Source organism: Eubalaena glacialis, chromosome 13 (genome assembly GCF_028564815.1).
Source record: "Eubalaena glacialis isolate mEubGla1 chromosome 13, mEubGla1.1.hap2.+ XY, whole genome shotgun sequence".
Taxonomy (NCBI): domain Eukaryota; kingdom Metazoa; phylum Chordata; class Mammalia; order Artiodactyla; family Balaenidae; genus Eubalaena; species Eubalaena glacialis.
Window position 1 is genome coordinate 12,500,490 of NC_083728.1, and position 19,747 is coordinate 12,520,236.

General features: G+C 47.6%; 1 protein-coding gene across 1 annotated transcript in view; it reads left to right on the forward strand.

Annotated features, from left to right (window-relative positions):
- The window catches only part of KCNB1 (potassium voltage-gated channel subfamily B member 1), a 101,732-nt gene extending 82,623 nt beyond the window's left edge, over positions 1-19,109 (forward strand). Inside the window, exon 3 of the mRNA XM_061208335.1 lies at positions 16,802-19,109. Coding sequence (XP_061064318.1) covers positions 16,802-18,814 — 2,013 coding nt within the window. The 3' untranslated portion in view covers positions 18,815-19,109. The remainder of the gene's footprint in view (positions 1-16,801) is intronic.
- Positions 19,110-19,747: the final 638 nt, after the last annotated feature.

Consider the following 19,747-nt stretch of genomic DNA (forward strand, 5'->3'; position numbering starts at 1 on the left):
ATCTGGCCCCAGGTGCTCCTCTGGCCTCTCCAGCATGTTCCTCCCCGTCCTCCCCATCTCAGAAAAGGCCACCACGAGCCTCCTGGTTGCTCAGGATGGAACCTGGAATTCCTCCTTGATTCTTCTTTCCCTCACTTCACACGTCTGAGCCATCAGCAATTTGGTTAGTTTCACATGCAAAATATGCCTTAAACCTTTCTTCTGTATTCTCAACAGCCACCACCATCTCTCACCTGGATACCTGCCAGGCTCCCTCACTTAGATTCCTGCTTCTATTCCAATCTCCCTACAGGCCGTTACCAAATGCAGCTGGAGGATCTTAAAATCTACATTAGGCCGTGTCACTAGCCTGCTGAGAAGCCCTCTGTGGCTTGTGTGGTTCTCAGAATAGAAACATCCTGTCAGGTCTTCAAGGCTTTCTTCACTTCTCTCTTGGACCTCATCTCTGACACGCCTTACCTTTCTCCCAGCTCCGGGTACACAGCTCTCCCTTCTCTTCCTCTTACAATCTCTTCTCTGCCTCAGGGCCTTTGCACTCGCTGTTACCTCTTCCTGGAACACCTTGTCCCCAGGTCTTCCCATGCCCGGCTCCTTCGCATCCCTCAGATCTCCACTCAAATGTCAGCTCCTCAGAGAGGCCCTTCCTGGCCACTTGAACTGAAGTAGTCACTCCTCCCCTCCCTATTTTTTTAATCCCATCACTTTGTTTTATTGGCAGAGTGGGTAGTGGAGAATGGGGGTGGGGAGGGCTTCAGAGAGGTCTGGAAGCAGGGGGAAAAATGCATCAGGGGCTCTAAGGAAGCAACAACACGGCTTTCCTACAGACCAGGAAGAGCAGGCCACAGTATGGAAGGGGTGAGGTGCTAGAGCAGGTGGGGATTCCAGCCCCACATCCCTGATTCAGAGCATCCCATGGAGCCAGCTGCGGACCCAGCATTCCTTAAGGGGCCCATGACTGTTTCCCTGGCACTGTTTAATTCTTTCCCTCATCGCTGGCCACACTTCTAATGATTTATGCCTAGGCTCACAAACTGAGATCCCCGCAGAGGCCAAGTAGGCCTCATAAACAACTTGCGGGGGCTGCTTATAAGACTTGAAAAGCACAGGCCTGGGCTAGCTGGCGCTCAGCCCCAGCCCAGCGTTCACAGAGGAACAGGGGCCCAGAGGAGCCAGAGCTTCAGATTGCTTTTTTTTTTTTTTTCCTTTTGAGAAGCTGGAAATCTGGATTTGTAGGGGAAATAAATTTTGGCAAATCATCCACTGTGTGGGCCAAAACCACCTGCTTGTAGGTAGGTGGAGCCCTCCAGCCCTCAGTTCATATTTGTCACAGACACTCACCCTTCACTGGCACCAAGTGGCAGTTTGGGGTACGCATGTTCCCCCCATGATTTCTTCCCTGCCTCACAAACACCTGTGTGGTGGAGACTATTCTGAACCCCAGGTTACAGATGAGAAAACTGAGGCTCAGAGAGACGACATGATCGTCTATGCCAGGGCTCAGCCTGTATGTAGAACTCACTTGTGTGGCCCAAAGACTAGAGAGATTCTAAACTCTGAACTAAAAGCTTTTACCTGCTTTGCCTGATTTCTTCCTCCGTTCCTGTCCATTTCACACAACGGGAAACCAAGGCTCAGAGAGGTTAAGTAATGTACCAGAGGTCACCCAGCTGGCAAGAGCCAGGATTACAACCCAACTCTGTTCAGTGTCAGAGTTTGCAGGTTAAACCCTTTATTCTTTGTCCAGCTCCAGTGAAAAGGAGCTCTGAAAAGTTCAATGACCACAGAATCCTTGGCAATACTGAAACCATTATCTGCGCACGCTCCTACTAAGTATAAGTTTCTAAGTGTTAGGACTTCAGGACCTTCCCTGGAAACCTTGGGTTGCAGCCAGGACCCTCAGATGGCATTTTTTGGAGGGAGTGAGATCCTCAGGAGTTTTGTTTAAACACTGACATCCTGGCAGCTGATTCACTTTATTTGCCAACTCCTAAGCCTTGGTTCCCACTCCTGCCACACCCCAACACAGTTTGGAAGTTTCCAGATGGAATCCGGAATCTGACCAGCAGCAGCTGGGAGCTCCACATGGCATATCTCTTCCAGTCCTCTGCCATTCTTTGGTTTGTGGGGAACGGGAACTGGCATTTATTGAGGACCTATTAGATGCCAGGCACCTTCTATGTTATATCTCAGTGTGATTCAATCACTTCCTGGCTGTGTGATCCTGGGCGAGTCACTTTACCTCTATGAATCTTAATTACCTTGCCTGTTAAATGAAGTTAAGAATTTTGTTAGCCAGTTCACTTTTTATTTGCAATAGTCATAAACCCAAATCAAAAAAAGGGCACTGATTGGTTCCTATTATTTGACAGTCCAAGGCTAATGGCTTCAGGAATGGCTGTATCCAGGTGCTCAAATAGTGTCATCAGAAACTTGCCTTTGTCTCTTAGCATTGAGTCCCTCTACATTGGCTATATTCTTGGACAGATTCTTTCCAGAGGGCCAAAGATTACTTTCTGGCCCCCATAGGTTGATATCCTGTCAACTCAGCAGTCTCTGACGAAAGAGAGTACCTCTTTCCCAATAATTCCAGAAACAATCCCAGGATGAAACTTGATTAGCCAGTTTGAGTCATGCCCACACTGCTAAACCAATCACTGTGTCCAGGGGGATAGATTATCCTAACTGGTAAGCTTTGATCTCATTCTTACCCTCCCTGGGACTGGGGAATAGGGTCAACTTCACTCAATACATAAGAGTGGAAGAGGGTTGATTCTCCCCAAAAAATGCTAAACAGTCTTAAACATCAAAAACTACATGGGAATTCTCTGGCGGTCCAGTGGTTAGAACTCCGTGCTTCCACTGCCGGGACCAGGGTTCGATCCCTGGTAGGTGAACTAAGATCCCATAAGCTGCACGGCGTGGCCAAAAAAACAAAACAAAAAAATGCTACAAAAATACCTACCGCCTGGGTACTTGTGAGAATTAGATGAGATAATATGCTGTGCCTGGCTCTTAGTACATGCTCACTTAACAGCTTGCCTTTGTCTTCTCTCTTCTCGACCCCTGAATACCCCTCTGACCCAGCATGCCTGCTCCAGAGTTAGGCAGGCCTCAGTTCAACCCTAATTCTGCTGTGTGACTTTGGGCAAGTTATTTAGCTGCTCCAAGCCTCAGATTGGTCCTCTGAAAAGTGGAGGTGATAAAACTTACCTCCTGGGGTGGTTGTGAGGAAATGCCTTGAGTGAGTAAATGGCATGCAGTAGGCGCTTAGTAGGTGGTGGCTTCCACTCTTGCCAGCCTCTCTCTCTGTGCACACCCACCCCAGCCAAACCGGGTTGACTCTCATTCCCCACCTCCAAGCCTTTGCACGTATGGTTACCTCCACCTAGAACACCTCCTCCACTCATCTCTGCCTGCTGGAATCCATCTCTAGCCCTCAAGGTCCAGCCCAAAGGATTCCTCCTCCAGGAAGCCTCGCCTCTCTGTGCCTTGGTTTTCCCAGCTACAAAACAGGGATTATGAGAGCATCTACATCTTAGGGTTGACTTAAGGAGTTAATGAGACTGCCCATGTAAAGCAGTTGGTACAGTGCCTGGCATGGTGAGTAATCAATAAATACTAGTTGTTTTTGTTATGTCATTATTATTAGATGTTCAGCTGCTAATTCCAGCTTGTGTTTCCCCATAGTGTCTCATGCAGGGTGAGTACTCAATAAACTTGTTACATTTGGGTGGTCTAGTTGAGGCCATGGCTTCTAAACCCACCCACCCATCCATCCATCCACCCAACAACCATCTACTCATCCATCCATCCATTTGTTCATTTACTGCACCAGTATTTGTTGAGTGTCAACTCCATACCAAGCTCAGTGCCGGGCAACGGGGGATCCAGCCTTGCAAGATAGACATGGTCCCTGCCCTCATAGTGCTAACCAAGGTCAGTGGGGAAGAAAAAAATAAATGAGTGAGCAAATGAATAAACAAGATGACTGCAGATTGTGGCAAATCCCCAACGAGGTAAAACAGGATGGCAAGATTGAGTGAGTAGGGAGGAGTTTCTTTTGGATCAGGTTGTCAGAGACAGCCTCTCTAAGGAGGAAATGTGAGGGATAAGAAGGAGCCAGCCATAGAGAAATCTGGAGGGACGGCATTCCAGGGAGAGAAAACAGCAAGTGCAAATGTCCTGAGGCAGGAATGATCCTGGCATGTTGAGGAGCAGATAGATGGCCAGTGTGGCTAGAGGAGAGGGATTGTGTGGGAGGGAGCAGAGGAGAAGAGATCTGAGAGGCCAACACGGATGAGATCAGGCAGGGTCTTGTAAGGCCCATAAGAGATGAAACCTTATTTTGAGCACAGTAGGAAGCCACTGGAGGGCTGAAAAGGGGAGGGACAAGGCCTAGTTTCTACCTTAAAAAGACTGCTATGACAGGGGCAATAAAAGAGTTGAGAAACACATCAGAAGGGCGTTTAATTCAGTCTGCGGAGAGTTGAAAAGGCTTTTTTGAGGAGGTGACATTTCTGCTGAGTCCTGAAAGAAGTCAGAAAGCAAACTGTGTAAGAGAGAGGGAGTGGGGAAAGGGCTCTCCAGGCCCACAGAGCAGCAAACGAGAAGGTGCCAAAGGCTCTGTTGACTCCCTTTTATAACAGGAAAATGAGAGGCTACTGGGGTCCAGAGAAGAAAGGTGTCAAAGAAAAAAAAATCAATGACACTTGCTAAGATGGTAAGGCAGACTTTATTCAGGACCATTGAGACATGTGTGGGGACCACTGCAATGGGATTTTACAGTAAGAGAGAGATTGGGCTCAGCTCTGAATACACCATGAGCAAGTGGATGTTTTTTGTTTTTGTTTTTTTTAACATCTTTATTGGAGTATAATTGCTTTACAGTGGTGTGTTAGTTTCTGCTGTATAACAAAGTGAATCAGCTATATGTATACAGATATCCCCATATACCCTCCCTCTTGCGTCTCCCTCCCACCCTCCCTATCCCACCCCTCTAGGTGGTCACAAAGCACCGAGCTGATCTCCCTGTGCCATGCGGCTGCTTCCCACTAGCTATCTATTTTACATTTGGTAGTGTATATATGTCCATGCCACTCTCTCAATTCGTCCCAGCTTACCCTTCCCACTGTCCTCAAGGCCATTCTCTACATTTGTGTCTTTATTCCTGTCCTGCCCCTAGGTTCTTCAGAACCTTTCTTTTTTTTTTTAGATTCCATATATATGTGTTAGCATATGGTATTTGTTTTTCTCTTTCTGACTTACTTCACTCTGTATGACAGTCTCTAGGTCCATCCACCTCACTACAAATAACTCAATTTCATTTTTTTTATGGCTGAGTAATATTCCATTGTATATATGTGCCACATCTTCTTTATCCATTCATCTGTCGATGGACACTTAGGTTGCTTCCATGTCCTGGCTATTGTAAATAGAGCTACAATAAACATTGTGGTACATGACTCTTTTTGAATTATGGTTTTCTCAGGGTATATGCCCAGTAGTGGGATTGCTGGGTCATATGGTAGTTCTATTTTTAGTTTTTTAAGGAACCTCCATACTGTCCTCCATAGTGGCTGTATCAATTTACATTCCCACCAAGAGTGCAAGAGGGTTCCCTTTTCTCCACACCCTCTCCAGCATTTATTGTTTGTAGATTTTTTGATGATGGCCATTCTGACCAGCATGAGGTGATTCCTCATTGTAGTTTTGATTTGCATTTCTCTAATGATTAGTGATGTTGAGCATCCTTTCGTGCGTTTGTTGGCAATCTGTATATCTTCTTTGGAGAAATGTCTATTTAGGTCTGCCCATTTTTGGATTGGGTTGTTTGTTTTTTTGATGTTGCGCTGCATGAGCTGCTTGTATATTTTGGAGATTAATCCTCTGTCAGTTGCCTTGTTTGCAAATATTTTCTCCCATTCTGAGGGTTGTCTTTTCCTCTTGTTTATGGTTTCCTTTGCTGTGCAAAAGCTTGTAAGTTTCATTCAAGTGGGTGTTTATAGCCAGGGAGCAGATGGGGGTCAGTGGATGGAAAATTACTAAGAGGAAACATCAGGGAAAAAGGGGATCCTGGCTAAACTGACCTGACAGGATTCTTGGCTGAATATCTGAGGGACTCCTCCAGAATGATTGTCTTTTCCAAAGCAGGTCCTTAGTCGGTCGTGAAGAAGGGAGTCAGAGGAAGACTGCTGCTAATAATACCACTAATAATCATGACATGTTCTACATTTAGTGTGTGTGGCCTGGAGACCCTTTAACACCTGCCCCCATTACCTCTCTCACCTCACCTCCTCTTCCTCTCCCTTTCAGTAGCCTTACTTCACACTGGCCCAACACGTTCCCACCTCAGGGCCTTTGCACTTGCTGTTCCCTCTGCCTGGAATGGTTTCCACTGATGGTCACATAGCAACTCCTCCTTATCATTCAAGTCTCAGTTTCAATGTCACCTCCACAGAGAAGCGCTCCCTGACCACCTCAGCTAAAGTAAACCCACCTCATGGTCATTCTCTTTCCCACTGACCTTCTTCATTTTTTCCTAGCAACTTTCACCACCTGAAATTATCCTGTTGACTTGCTACCGTTCACTGTGTATCCCTTCCCTCTACAAGATGGTCAGCTCTACACAAGCTGGGATTTTTGCCTGGTTTGTTCACTGCTGTATCCCTAGAGCCTAAAATGGTACCTGGCATCATCGAATGAATGAATGAGGTCAATCTTAATAAAAACCTGACCATGTAGGTATTATTATTCCCTTTCTACTGACAAGGAAACTGAGGTGAAGTTCCTTGTGTAAATTTACACAGCTGTGTAAGGGATACCCACCCTTTGGCCTCCCTCCAATGAATAATAATAATAACTAATTGTAACGGCTCCCACCTTCGTATAGTCTTACATTGAGCTGAAGTCTTCCTCCCAGTTTTTAAAAAAATGAGCAGCTAACATTCACTGGGCCTCTACTGTGTGCCAGCCATTGTCTCAATGATTCCTCAGTGAAATAGGAACTGGTTATCCTCATTGCAGAGATGAGGAAATTGAGGCTCAGAGAGGTTAAGTAATATGCCCAAGGTCTCATGGCTGGAAAATTAAGAAGCTGGGATTAAAATGCAGGTCTAGTTCTTAACCAGTACATTCTAGTACCTCCGTCCCACTGGACGTAGTCCATTCATTCATTTTTTTAATTCACTTATCCTGCCTTCTTCCTATATGTGATGAGTGAATGAAGCCAGGGTTCACCGTAAAAGAGAGTGGATGAAAATCCGTATTACAGAGTCTCCCTGATAATGATGACATGATGAGATCATCATTGTTTTTAACCTCACATTGTTACTGTTGAAGGACTCATACCAGGAGGAGAAGTATCAGTTTAGCTATTGTCTTGATGTTCTCCTGGGCTTGGATTATCAATACTATCTCCGAACAGTTGTTTCTTTGCGAGGATCTTTGTAAGCCTTTCATCTTTGTGTGCAAGGACTAGTTCAGCTAAAACCAGAGGATAGAACCTGCACTCCAACTCAACCGGATGAATTAGAATACCCTAGATTATGCTGCAGTACGTACGAACACACAGTCTCATGACTTTATACGTCAAAGTTTATTTCTGACTCATGTGATTTCCACTGAGGATACAGTAACAACCCCGCACAGCTCTCTTCCAAGTGGTGACTCGAGAATCCAGTAGCTCCATCCTCTGAGCATGAGACCTCCATTCCTGCAGCTACAGACCCTCAGTAGATATTGCATGAAAAAGATCAGAGATGTGAAGACACTTGGCCTAAGGATGCCCAGCTAGAATTAGAAAGTAGGTCTGTAGACTATCCACACATCCATTTTACCTCAATATGAATCTCTAGTGAGACTAAAATGCTATGTGAAAAAGAACTATTGTTAAGTCACCCAAATGCCTCTTTCTAAATGTATATTGGGCATTAACCAGCAAAACTGACTGTCGTCAAAATGACCACTCACAGAGCCATCATTCTGCCATTAGCCAGAGTGGTACCCAATCCCAGCATCCAGACTGACACATTTAGTTTCTTTTAGCAACCCAACCACCTCAGCCAAGCTCTCAGAGACTACCCTTCCCACTCCCCATCCTGTCAGACTCAGGGGGCAAGAAGACAGGTTTGTGGCTGAGCAGAGCCTGTGGACACTGCCCTTGCCTAACATCTCCTATGCTCCTTGTTTTTTATTCAAAACATTGCTCTCTGCAGCAGGGATGGACTGATGCCATTCATCACCGTTAAGACTGACAGTCCCTTCCTCAGCTCCGCATGCCCTCAGCAAATGTCAGGACTTGGCGATCACTCAGGCAGGAAGGACACTGCCCCATGTTTCTCCCCATCACCTCCTCCCTCTATAGGGATCAGAGTCAAGTTCCCACCCCCATCGGAGACATTGTCCTCAGATGGGCAGGAGGTTGTAACAGCACCAGCTTCTAGAATTCCTGCTTTGGCAAAGCTCATGAGAACTTAGTTGACCTATTAGGAAGAGGATACCCAACACAGAGCTTTTTGGGAAGAGTCAGGTCACCTAGGGAAGATGGTTCAAGTGAGGGCATACATTAAAAACCATAACCCAGACCCCAGGATGCTGGGATAAGAAAGGTCCTCAGTGTTTTAAAAAAAGTGGGGGTGGGTGCTTCAGAGTCTAGTAGACATGGATTTAAACCCTGCCTCTACCACTTCCCTAATTGTCGCTTTGGATATAGTCTTTCTCAGCCTCAGTTTTCCCCATTATAAAATGGAGGGAGGGGACACAGCATACCCTGCAGATTGTTTGGGGGATGAAATAACATTCTTTATTTAGACACAACTCCTGCCCTCCAGTTGCTTACATTCTACAGAGGTGGGCATTATAGTAAAATTGCAACTTGGACAGCATTATGAGGAGAAGGGCATAGTACTACTAGAGCCTGCAATTAGGAATTTGACCTGGTCAGGGATGGCTTCCCTGAGGAGGTGATGCCTGAGCTGAGCTAAGAAGGATGAGTAGGAGTTAACCAAGCAGAGTGGAGGGAAAAGCATTCCAGGCAGAAGGAACAGCATGAGCAAAGTCCCTGTGGCAAGAAGGATCATGGAGACTATGAGGGACCAAAGGAAAGCTAATGTGCCTGAGATGAGAAAGCAAAGGGGAGCATGGAACAAGACGAGGGTGGAGAGTTAGGCAGGGTTTAGACTAAGTGACTGTAACTGTGAGACCCCAAAATACAGCGGCTTAAACAAGATGGATGTTATGAGGTAGACCAGGAGCTGGCAAACTTCTTCAGTAAAGGGCCAGTCCAGGGCTGGGGTTAGCTTCCATCTCAGATCTGAGATAGTTGCTCCAGCTCTGCACATCACATCTGCCTCCCCTCCAGCAAGAAAGAGGAAAAGGAGAGAGGGCAAGCATCATTTTTGCTCACATTCCATTGGCCAAGCTTAGTCACATGGCCACATCTAACTACAAGGGAAGCTGGAAAATGTAGTCTTCATTCTGGGTAATGCTTTTTCCTGCTAAAACTCTATTACAATGAAAGAAGGGAAGAATAGATATTGGGGACATCTAGGGGCTTTGGGGACACCAGAAAGAGGTCAGTTTGCAGTGGTCCAATGGGAGGTGAAGGTGACTTGGGACAGGGTCATGGTTTAGCAGGTGGAGCGAATGGAACAGATCCAAAGATGTTTGTGAGCCAGAATGGACAACATTTGGTGACAGTTTGGATATGGAGGCAAAGGATGGGGTTGGATGTGGCAAGTGTGACCCTTAGGCTCCTGGCGTGTGCAACTAGATGCAGGTCTTGTCTGGAAAGTTCTTCGTATATGGTAGCGGGTCAGGTAAGTGTTGCTGTCTTCAATATCATATCAGTGGGTCCAGGGGGCAAACCCGACAGCTACAGAGACCTGACAGATAACGAAAGGAGTGAAGGGGCCTGTGGACACTGGGGAGCCCGTGCCCTGTCTAAAGGGACAGCTACTCCTTAGCGCCAGCAAGTTGTTGCCATGGGGAGTGCAGGTTGAACGTGTAGACACGGCATGTGACGTTCCAAGGGAAATCTGCAAATCTAGATTTTTATGTGAAATCTCCTAATTTGGAAACTTGGACAAATAAGTAAAAATAAATTTCTCAGCCCCAAGGCCTCCGGTTTATAACGCCTGGGACACACCCAGCAATGTCACTGCACCCTGTTTCCACCTTTGTGTCTCGGTTGCCTTCTCATGGTGAAGGCCTCTGTTGCCTGGCTCACCCCAAGGCCTTCATCCTCTATTGTCCCTGGATTCCTGTCCCTTTGTGCCACGAGCGCCCCCTGCAGGCTCCCGACTCCAATTTCTCACCAACCCCCCCCACCAGAGGCCCCTACCTGTAGAGGAGGGAACCAAAACCATCAGCCTGCTCCCAATCCCCTTAATCGGATCTGCGCCAGTGACCCTTCTGATTAAAACTCCCCATCTGTAATCCCCCCTTAAAGCTGGGGAAGCGGAAGCACCATAAAAGGAGCGAAAGGTTTGATGGTCCAGAAACTGCCACTTCCTACGTCCTTGAAAACGTCTTGGGGAGACGCACAGACCTGAACTGGAGTCCCAGATCTACTCTTGCAAGTTGTGTGGCCCTGGAAAAGTCACTTCATTCTCTGAGCCTCCATTTCATTCGTTTGCTTGATCATTCATTTATTAACTATTTAGGGATCTCCTGCTCTGTGCCAGGCACTGTGTCAGGAGCTGGGGATACAGCAACGCAAGACAAACCCAGCCTGGGCCCTCATGCAGCTGACATTCTATTGCGGGACACAGAGGAGAAAATTCCAGCTTGGAAAGATCAGTGCCGTGAAGGGACAAACTCAAGGGCTGTGAGAGTCCAGAGGGTGGGTGTTCTCAACCCACAACTGGGAGTCAGAGAGGGCTCACTGGAGCAAGTGGCTTCTGAGCTGAGGCCAGAACAGGCTGTAGGAATCAGCCAGGAGAAGTAGGGGAGGAAGGGCACTCCAGGCAGAAGGAACAGCATGGACAAGGGCCTGGAGGTGTGAGCAACCATGGCAGCATGGCTTGGGAATTGTAAGTGGTTTCGCCAGGATTCATTATGGAATATGCAATGGGAAATGGAGGAAATGGTCTGGAGAGAGAAGAAAGGTGGACTTAATACAAAAGCCAAATCTCCTTTTTATGCGTCCTGCCTCTCTGACCTCATCTCCTCCCACTCTCCGCCTTGCTCATGCAGCCCCACCCACACTGAGCTTCTTTCTGTTGCTTGATATGCCAAGCTCATTCCCACCCCAGGGCCTTTGCACATGCTGTGCTGGTACCTGGAATGCTCAGATCTTTGAATGACATACTCCTCACCTTCAAGTCTCAGAACCAGCACATCTCCTGTGAAAGGCCTATCCTGACCACCCAACCTCATGTGGACACCCCCAGTGCTTCTCTACTGATACTCCTTGGTTTGTTTTTCTCAGTAACATGTAGCACATAATACTATCTGACATCATCTTGCTCCTTTATTGGTTTATGGGTTTTTTTGTCTGCCTTTCCCTACCAGTTCCTTAAGACCAGGGAAATTATCTTTCTTATCCATGCTGCATCCCCAGCAAAGAGCATAGCACTTAGTAAGTGCTCGGTAAATATATACCAACTAAATGCAAAAGGATCGGAACTTCATGGGGCGCCATTTCAGGGTTTACAGCAGGGCTGTAGCTTGTTCAGATTTCTGCTTCTCTCCTGTGACCCATCAATGTGGTTGTGAGGATTAAAAGCAATGGGATACTCTTTATGGAAAGCAACTTTTTATATAACTTATATTGAGGCTAATTTTACATAGCATATAATTCACCATTTCCAGTGAGCAAGTCAATGATTTTTCAGTAAATTTGCCAAGTTGTACAACCATCATCCTAAATCAATTTTATAACATTTTCATCATCCCCATGAGATCCTTCATGCCCATTAACTGTTAATCCCTGTCCCCACCCTGGCAACAACTAACCTGCCTTCTGTCTCTATAGGTGTGTCTTATCTGGTCATTTCATATAAATGGAATCGTACACTATGTGGCTTTTTGTGTCTGGCTTCTTCCACTCAGCATAATGTTTTCAAGATTCATCCATATTGTATCATGTATTAGTATTTCATTCCTTTTTATGGCTGAATAATATTCCATTGTATAGATAGACCACAGTTTGTATATCCATCAGTTGATGGACATTCGGGTTGATTTCACTTTTTGCCTCTTACAAATAATGCTGCTGTGAAGATGGATGTGTATGAAAACAGTTTGCCGGACCTGAACACTAGGTGCAGCTCTCTGCTGGCCAGAGCTTCTAGTGTCGCTGCACAGACTTGACCCCAATGGGCTGTGTGACCATAGACTAGTCCCTTCCCTTCTCTGCTTGAGTCTCCCCATCCTTCCAGAAAGGAGCCTGGACCCTTTTCTGCACAGACTTTCTGTGCCTTGCCCATATTCCTGGAAGAGCAAGGAAGTGTTCAGAGCAAATGATAAACAGTCTGTTTATTGCTGGAGCCAAAGGTAGGCATCCTGTGATTAACCACCAGAGCCAACAATTGTTTTTAGGATGAGAAAGGCCTGGCTCCAGAACCCTTGATTCCCCCCTGGGTACCCCTACCTGCTAATCTCTTCTCTCAGAGGACCAAAGCCCCCTCCCACGCTCGGTGCAGACAAGTAGGCTGCAGGATTCAGAACCTCATTGCAGGGAGGGAATTTGGGGACAGCCTCTGAGTCCTGGTCCTGTTTCCTGCCTCTGCTCCCTGGGTTCCTGGAGTCCTGCCCAAACCCGATTGGGCTCAGATCCAGGAAAGCAAGGCTGAAAATGCAGGGACCTGGCCAGGGGTTTGAGCTGGGGCCGGGAGGACTCAATGCTGGCTTGGCTGGTCCCCCATCCCTGCAGCCCATCCCAGAGACCAAATCAACACTGTTCATTTGGGTTCAAGACTGTTTAGAGGATGTCTGCTGCCTTAGCCAGGCACTGGGGTCCACAGACCTAGTCCTGGACCTCCAGAAGCAACCAGTCCAGAGGCTGGGGGTAAGGGTGACAATAAATTATCCATATAATAATTTAATAACATAAAATATATATTAAGTGGCTGTTATGTGGTAGGTGCTCAATTACTTTCATCTCCATTTTAGAGATAAAGAAATGGAGTCTCAGAGAGAGGAAGTGACTTGTCCAAGGCCACTCAACCAGGTGGGACTAATAACACTACTGCTCAGAGCCAAGTCCAACCAGCTTATAAATAAGTATAATGTTGTGAAATAATAAAAGCAATAAAAGTTGATCTAAGGGCCTTATGAATTCATGGAATTCTCTTTGCCACCTTGCAGTGACCCACCCCGTCTTACAGATGAGGAGACGGAGGCACAGAGGGTTTAACTCATGTTCAGGAGCTCCCCAGTCAGGAAGTGTAACCCTGACCCTAAGGGCTTCAGCGGGTCTGGAAGAGAAAGCAGTCTTGTGGGCAGGGCTAGGAAGGGTAGGTCACACTGCATTAGCACAAGTGCTATTTGATGAGTGCATGTGCCAGGGCAGGGGGCCTGGCACCCTCTGACCCTCCCAACCCAACCCTGAGCAGCGGACACCCCCCTCCAGGATGCAGTGAGGCCTCTGCCTGCATTTTCTTCTTTCCTAAGCATCCTCAAGCTGAGAGGAAGGGAGGGGAGAGCACTTTCTGGGGTACAAAGAGGGGGTGCCCGCCTTAGAATAACAGCGCTAAGGACTGTACAATAGGTGGGTGCATAATTCATGAATCTGTCAGCAGACATCAATTATGTGGGCCTTCCCTGGAGTTGTCTGGGGGGTTAGAAACTGGAGCAGGCTTCCCCTGCCAGCCTCCGGGGGAAACGAGATCTCCCAGCTCTTAAAGGAACAGACTCCCCAGGAATCTGCTCCTTCTCCTGCAGCTGCCCTCAGGGCCAGGAGTCAGAAACCGTAGCAGCTCCACTGCAGGGGCTCAGCCCGTGGTCCCAGCTGGCTGCTCTGTAAGGTCAGACCCACTCTGTGCCTAGCTCTGTGCTAACAGCTCTTTTCCCTCATTCTACAGCTCCTGAGGGGCTGACTACTGGTATATCCCAGAGTTTCTCAACGTTGGTACTATTAACATTTGGGGCCTGATCATTCTCCATGGTGGGGACTGTCCTGTGCATTGTATTTAACAGCATCCCTGGCTCCACCCACCAGCTGCCAGTATCACCCCTCCTCCAAATCGTGACAACCAAAAATTTCTGCAGGATTTGCCAAATGTCCCCAAGGGAAGGGGGAGGGGTCAAAATCATCCCCAGTTAAGAACTACTGGAAGATCCCCATTTTACAAAGGAAACTGAGGCAAGGAAAGTTGCAATGCCCAAGCCACCGGACCCATAAATGGCCGTGAACTTGAGCCACAGCCAAGAAACACCATGAAAACCCGTTGCCCTAGGCGCTGAGGGTGCAGAGGTGAATCTCAGAATCCATCCCTGTCCCCCCAAAGCTCACAGATTCTGGGCTTTGATGGACACATTCACACACACACACACACACACACACACACCCCTGTAATAGGCTGTAGCGTGCTAAGAACCCCAAGGCTGGCAAAATGACGAGGGACCCCAGAGGATGGAGTGGCTGGCCCCTCCAGGGATGACCTCTGCAGGGAGGGGCCATGTGGGCTGCGTTTTAAAAGATGGATTGGAATTCACTGGACAGAGAGGAAGAGGCACAGACCTGCAGAACTGACCAACGATAGCCTGTGATTAGGGAAGCGTGAAGTTTGGGAACCTGCGGCAGGAGAGGCCAAAGAGAGGGGTCAGAGTCAAACTCAGAGAGACTTGGCAACCATGTGTCCTGATCAGGGATTTATTGCAGGGGACACCCTGCATGCTCACCCAAGCAGCAGCAGCATTTACTTTCAGGATACGGCAGGCAGTTTCAAAACAAGGGCGAGAAACAAAGACTAGCTGGCCCCTCGGAGGCTGGGTGGTCTGGGCTGACAGGGTGTGGGCTGAGCTATTTCCCCTGTGATGACAGCTAACATTTATTAGACATTCACTAGGTGCTGATGGAACCTGTCCTGAGTGCTTTGCATGTGTTAACACATTTAATCTTCACAGCAGCTCTCTGAGATAGATATTGTCATTATCATCCCATTTTGCAGATGAAGAAACTGAGGCTTAGAGAAGTTAAATGCCTGACTAAAGGTAAGGAAGTGGAAGCGCTGAGACTTGAATCCAAAACAACCTGACACCAGAGCCCAAGCTTTTAACTGTGGCCCTCTACACCCTTTTCAAATCTCCTGTGTCCTCTCTGCTCCTTCTCTCTGCCTCTTCCCTTTAATCTCTGGCTTCTCTAAAAGGTTCAGCTTTCTCTGATTTTTTAATGGTTTTTCTGATCCCCTACAACGTGGGTGAAAAGTCGCTTGAGGCTTGGGCTTATCATGAAGCTGGTTCAGGCCTGGATTGTACTTGACCATTTAATTCAGAGGCTCACCACCCCCATAACCCACTCACCCCTGGATCCCTGAACTCAAATCTTCCATGGTGGACTGGTTCAGCCCAGCCTGGGTTTTCTGTCCATCTCTGGGCCACTCAGCGGCAGCCGGGATCAAATGATACAAGCATGGAGACCCCACCCCCACCCGCTGCCCTTTAGCGGGGGCAGTAGAAACAGAGGCACAAGCCCATGAGAAGAGGACAGCTTTTGGGGGGTGGGGAGGAGGGCTGATAGATAAGTTTAGGAGTTTAGATTTTTTCCTGAAGAGTCCTGGAAATTTATTAAGCAGGAGAGTGATGTGACTGGATTTGTATTTTTGAAAAAAAGACCCTAGAGCAATTTATTACATCTGCTTGCATTTCTGCATAAGCTGTAGACTAGCCTAGGTTCCATTAAATTCAACAAACATCCAGTGAGCCCAAACATCTGGACCAAACCCTCTTCTTGATCCAGGAGACTCAAAGATAGTTAAGCTGTGATCCTTAGCCTCAAAAATTCATAGTCACACTCAGGAGTTAATAACATGAGACCAGGATGTCTAGGCCTCCCTGAAAATCATCTGCAAAACCTTGAGCGTTTAGCAAAAAGGTCTGTAGCTTTCATCTCATTTCTAACACATTCTTCAGAGCTCATGTATTGGGGTCAGACAGACCCAGGTTAAAGTACTGGCTCTGCAACTTACTAGCTTTGGAAGCCTAGGTTTCCTCATCTTTTCATTGGAAGTACAGTCCTTAACAGGGTTGTTGTAAGAATGAAATAAGGAATTGCATGGAAAGTGACAAGCATCGTGCCTGGAATACAACGAACGCTCGATAAAGGGTAACTATTGATATTATCATTAGTATAATGTCGGGAAAGCGGTACCCCACCCCATAATAGTTATGAACCACTGGTCTAGATCATGAGACGGCCAACTATGGCTTGCAGGTCAAATTCAGCCCACTTCCTGTTTTTGTAAATAAAGTTTTATTGAAACAGCTATGCTCATTCATTTATGTATTATTTAAGGCTGTTTTCATGCTATAACTGCAGAGTTAAGTGGTTGCAACAAAGAATTCATGGGCTTCAAAGTCTAAAAGATTTACTATCTGGCCCTTTATAGAAAAAATTGACTGACCCCTGGGCTTGATGATTAGCTTTAAATCATTTCAATTCTCTGGGCCTCAGTTTCCACGTCTGTATGATAAATGGATTTGAATAAATAATCTTTTTAGCTCAAACATCCAGTCATTAGGTAATTAGTGAGCTATGAAAATGCTCTTGAATGTTGAGGAATGTCCTGCAGACCCAGAGTATTAGGATGACCATCCCATTGGTGGTTGATAACTAAATTCCACTCTCTTCTCCTCACAGATCCTTGCCATAATTTCCATCATGTTCATCGTCCTCTCCACCATTGCCCTGTCTCTCAACACACTGCCCGAGCTGCAGAGCCTTGATGAGTTTGGCCAGACCACAGACAACCCCCAGCTGGCCCACGTGGAGGCCGTGTGCATTGCGTGGTTCACCATGGAGTACCTGCTGCGGTTCCTCTCCTCCCCCAAAAAGTGGAAGTTCTTCAAGGGCCCGCTCAACGCCATTGACTTGTTGGCCATCCTGCCATATTATGTCACCATCTTCCTCACTGAATCTAACAAGAGCGTGCTGCAGTTCCAGAATGTCCGCCGCGTGGTCCAGATCTTCCGCATCATGCGTATTCTCCGCATTCTTAAGCTCGCACGTCACTCCACTGGCCTCCAGTCCTTGGGCTTCACTCTGCGGAGGAGCTACAACGAGCTGGGCTTGCTCATCCTCTTCCTTGCCATGGGCATCATGATCTTCTCCAGCCTTGTCTTCTTTGCCGAGAAGGATGAGGATGACACCAAGTTCAAAAGCATCCCAGCCTCTTTCTGGTGGGCCACCATCACCATGACGACCGTTGGGTATGGAGACATCTACCCCAAGACTCTCCTGGGGAAAATTGTGGGGGGTCTTTGCTGCATTGCAGGGGTCCTGGTGATTGCTCTTCCCATCCCCATCATTGTCAATAACTTCTCTGAGTTCTACAAGGAGCAGAAGAGGCAAGAGAAAGCAATCAAGCGGAGAGAGGCTCTGGAGAGAGCCAAGAGAAATGGCAGCATCATATCCATGAACATGAAGGATGCATTCCCCCGGAGCATCGAGATGATGGACATTGTGGTTGAGAAGAGTGGAGAGAATGTGGGTCAGAAAGACAAAGTAGTGCAAGATAATCACTTGTCTCCCAACAAATGGAAATGGACAAAGAGGACACTGTCCGAAACCAGCTCAAGTAAGTCCTTTGAAACCAAGGAGCAGGGATCCCCTGAGAAGGCCAGATCGTCTTCTAGTCCTCAGCACCTGAACGTCCAGCAGTTGGAAGACATGTACAATAAGATGGCCAAGACACAATCTCAACCCATCCTCAATACTAAGGAGTCAGCAACACAGAGCAAACCAAAGGAAGAACTTGAAATGGAGAGTATCCCCAGCCCCGTAGCCCCTCTGCCCACTCGTACAGAAGGGGTCATTGACATGCGAAGCATGTCGAGCATTGATAGCTTCATTAGCTGTGCCACAGACTTCCCTGAAGCCACCAGATTCTCCCACAGCCCTTTGGCATCACTCCCCAGCAAAACTGGAGGTGGCATGGCCCCAGAGGTTGGCTGGCAGGGAGCTCTGGGTGCCACTGGTAGTAGGTTTGTGGAGGCCAACCCCACCCCTGATGCCAGCCATCCCTCTGCTTTCTTCATTGAGAGCCCCAAGAGTTCCATGAAGACCACCAACCCCTTGAAGCTTCGAGCACTTAAAGTCAACTTCATGGAGGGCGATCCCAGACCATTAGTCCCCGTTCTGGGGATGTACCATGACCCTCTTAGGAACCGGGGGGGTGCTGCGGCAGCTGTTGCTGGGCTGGAGTGTGCCACACTCTTGGACAGGCCTGTGCTGAGTCCAGAGTCCTCCATCTACACCACAGCAAGTGCTAGGACACCCCCCCGGTCGCCAGAGAAACACACAGCAATAGCGTTCAACTTTGAAGCAGGTATCCACCAGTACATTGATGCGGACACAGATGATGAGGGACAAGTGCTCTACAGTGTGGACTCCAGCCCCCCCAAGAGCCTCCACGGGAACACGAGTCCCAAGTTCAGTGTCGGGACAAGATCAGAGAAGAACCACTTTGAAAGCTCCCCCTTACCCACCTCCCCTAAGTTCTTAAGGCAGAACTGTATTTACTCTACAGAAGCATTGACTGGAAAAACTCCCAGTGGTCAGGAAAAGTGCAAGCTTGAGAACCACATCTCCCCCGATGTCCGCGTGTTGCCGGGGGGAGGAGCCCATGGAAGCACACGGGATCAGAGCATCTGAACCACCTCCACACGGAGGAGAGACTTGTGGCAGGGTCCAAAGAGGAGTGCTGTTCAGCTTACCTGCCGTGGAGCTTTTCTGCATGACCTCTGAGACAGAAAGGCTCGGCACAGCCCCCAGAAAGAAGAGAGACCAGAGAAAGCTCCCTTAAAACCTTGAGAGCCGTTAACGGGTCCATCAGAGTGAAGTTGGCCAAGCCACAGAGTATGGCGCCTCCTTGTAACAGCTCCACGGCCCTCTTTGGAAGATGACAAGAGCAGAACTCACAGCCACCACTACCACGTTCTAGACATAACCAAGGCCACCTACTCCCCATTCTTCTCTCGTGGCTTTCCATCACAGCCTCTGAGGGCAAGATCTCCTTCCCTCCTGGCTTCAGCTGGAGAAGGATGCCGGAACAAGTGGCTGGTGTTAAAAGAGTGGGTTGACCAATTTGGTTTTGGGTGTTGCCTGGCCACCTCTAGGAACTTCTGTCCATCACCTGCTGGATGGATCCCACTGTTAGAAGGCTACAGGGAATGCTTGTGTCATGGGGAAAACTGCACCATAAGCCACGATCCCAGCGCAAAACCCTTCCTCAAATGTCTTCATTGACTTCAGTATTCCGTAGTACCTGAGATTTTATTTTGAGATATCATCAGGGTGAGTTGCACCACTTGTACTCAATTCTACTTGCCCCCTGGCAATCTGGGAAGGGTTCAGAAGGCGGGCACTCAGCCAACAGTATGAACTCTGAGCATTGCTTTAGGGTTATAGAAGGAAAATGCTTTCTGTACATCGCTAGTGTAGACTCAAAAGATATGCAAGTGTCAAATATGCAGAAGAATAGCTTATTCAAAGAGACTGTATGTTACCGAAGAACAGAATAAAATCTGATTTTTTTTTTACCTGAAAAAAACGAAAGGAAAAAAAAAAACCCCAATTGAAATGCCC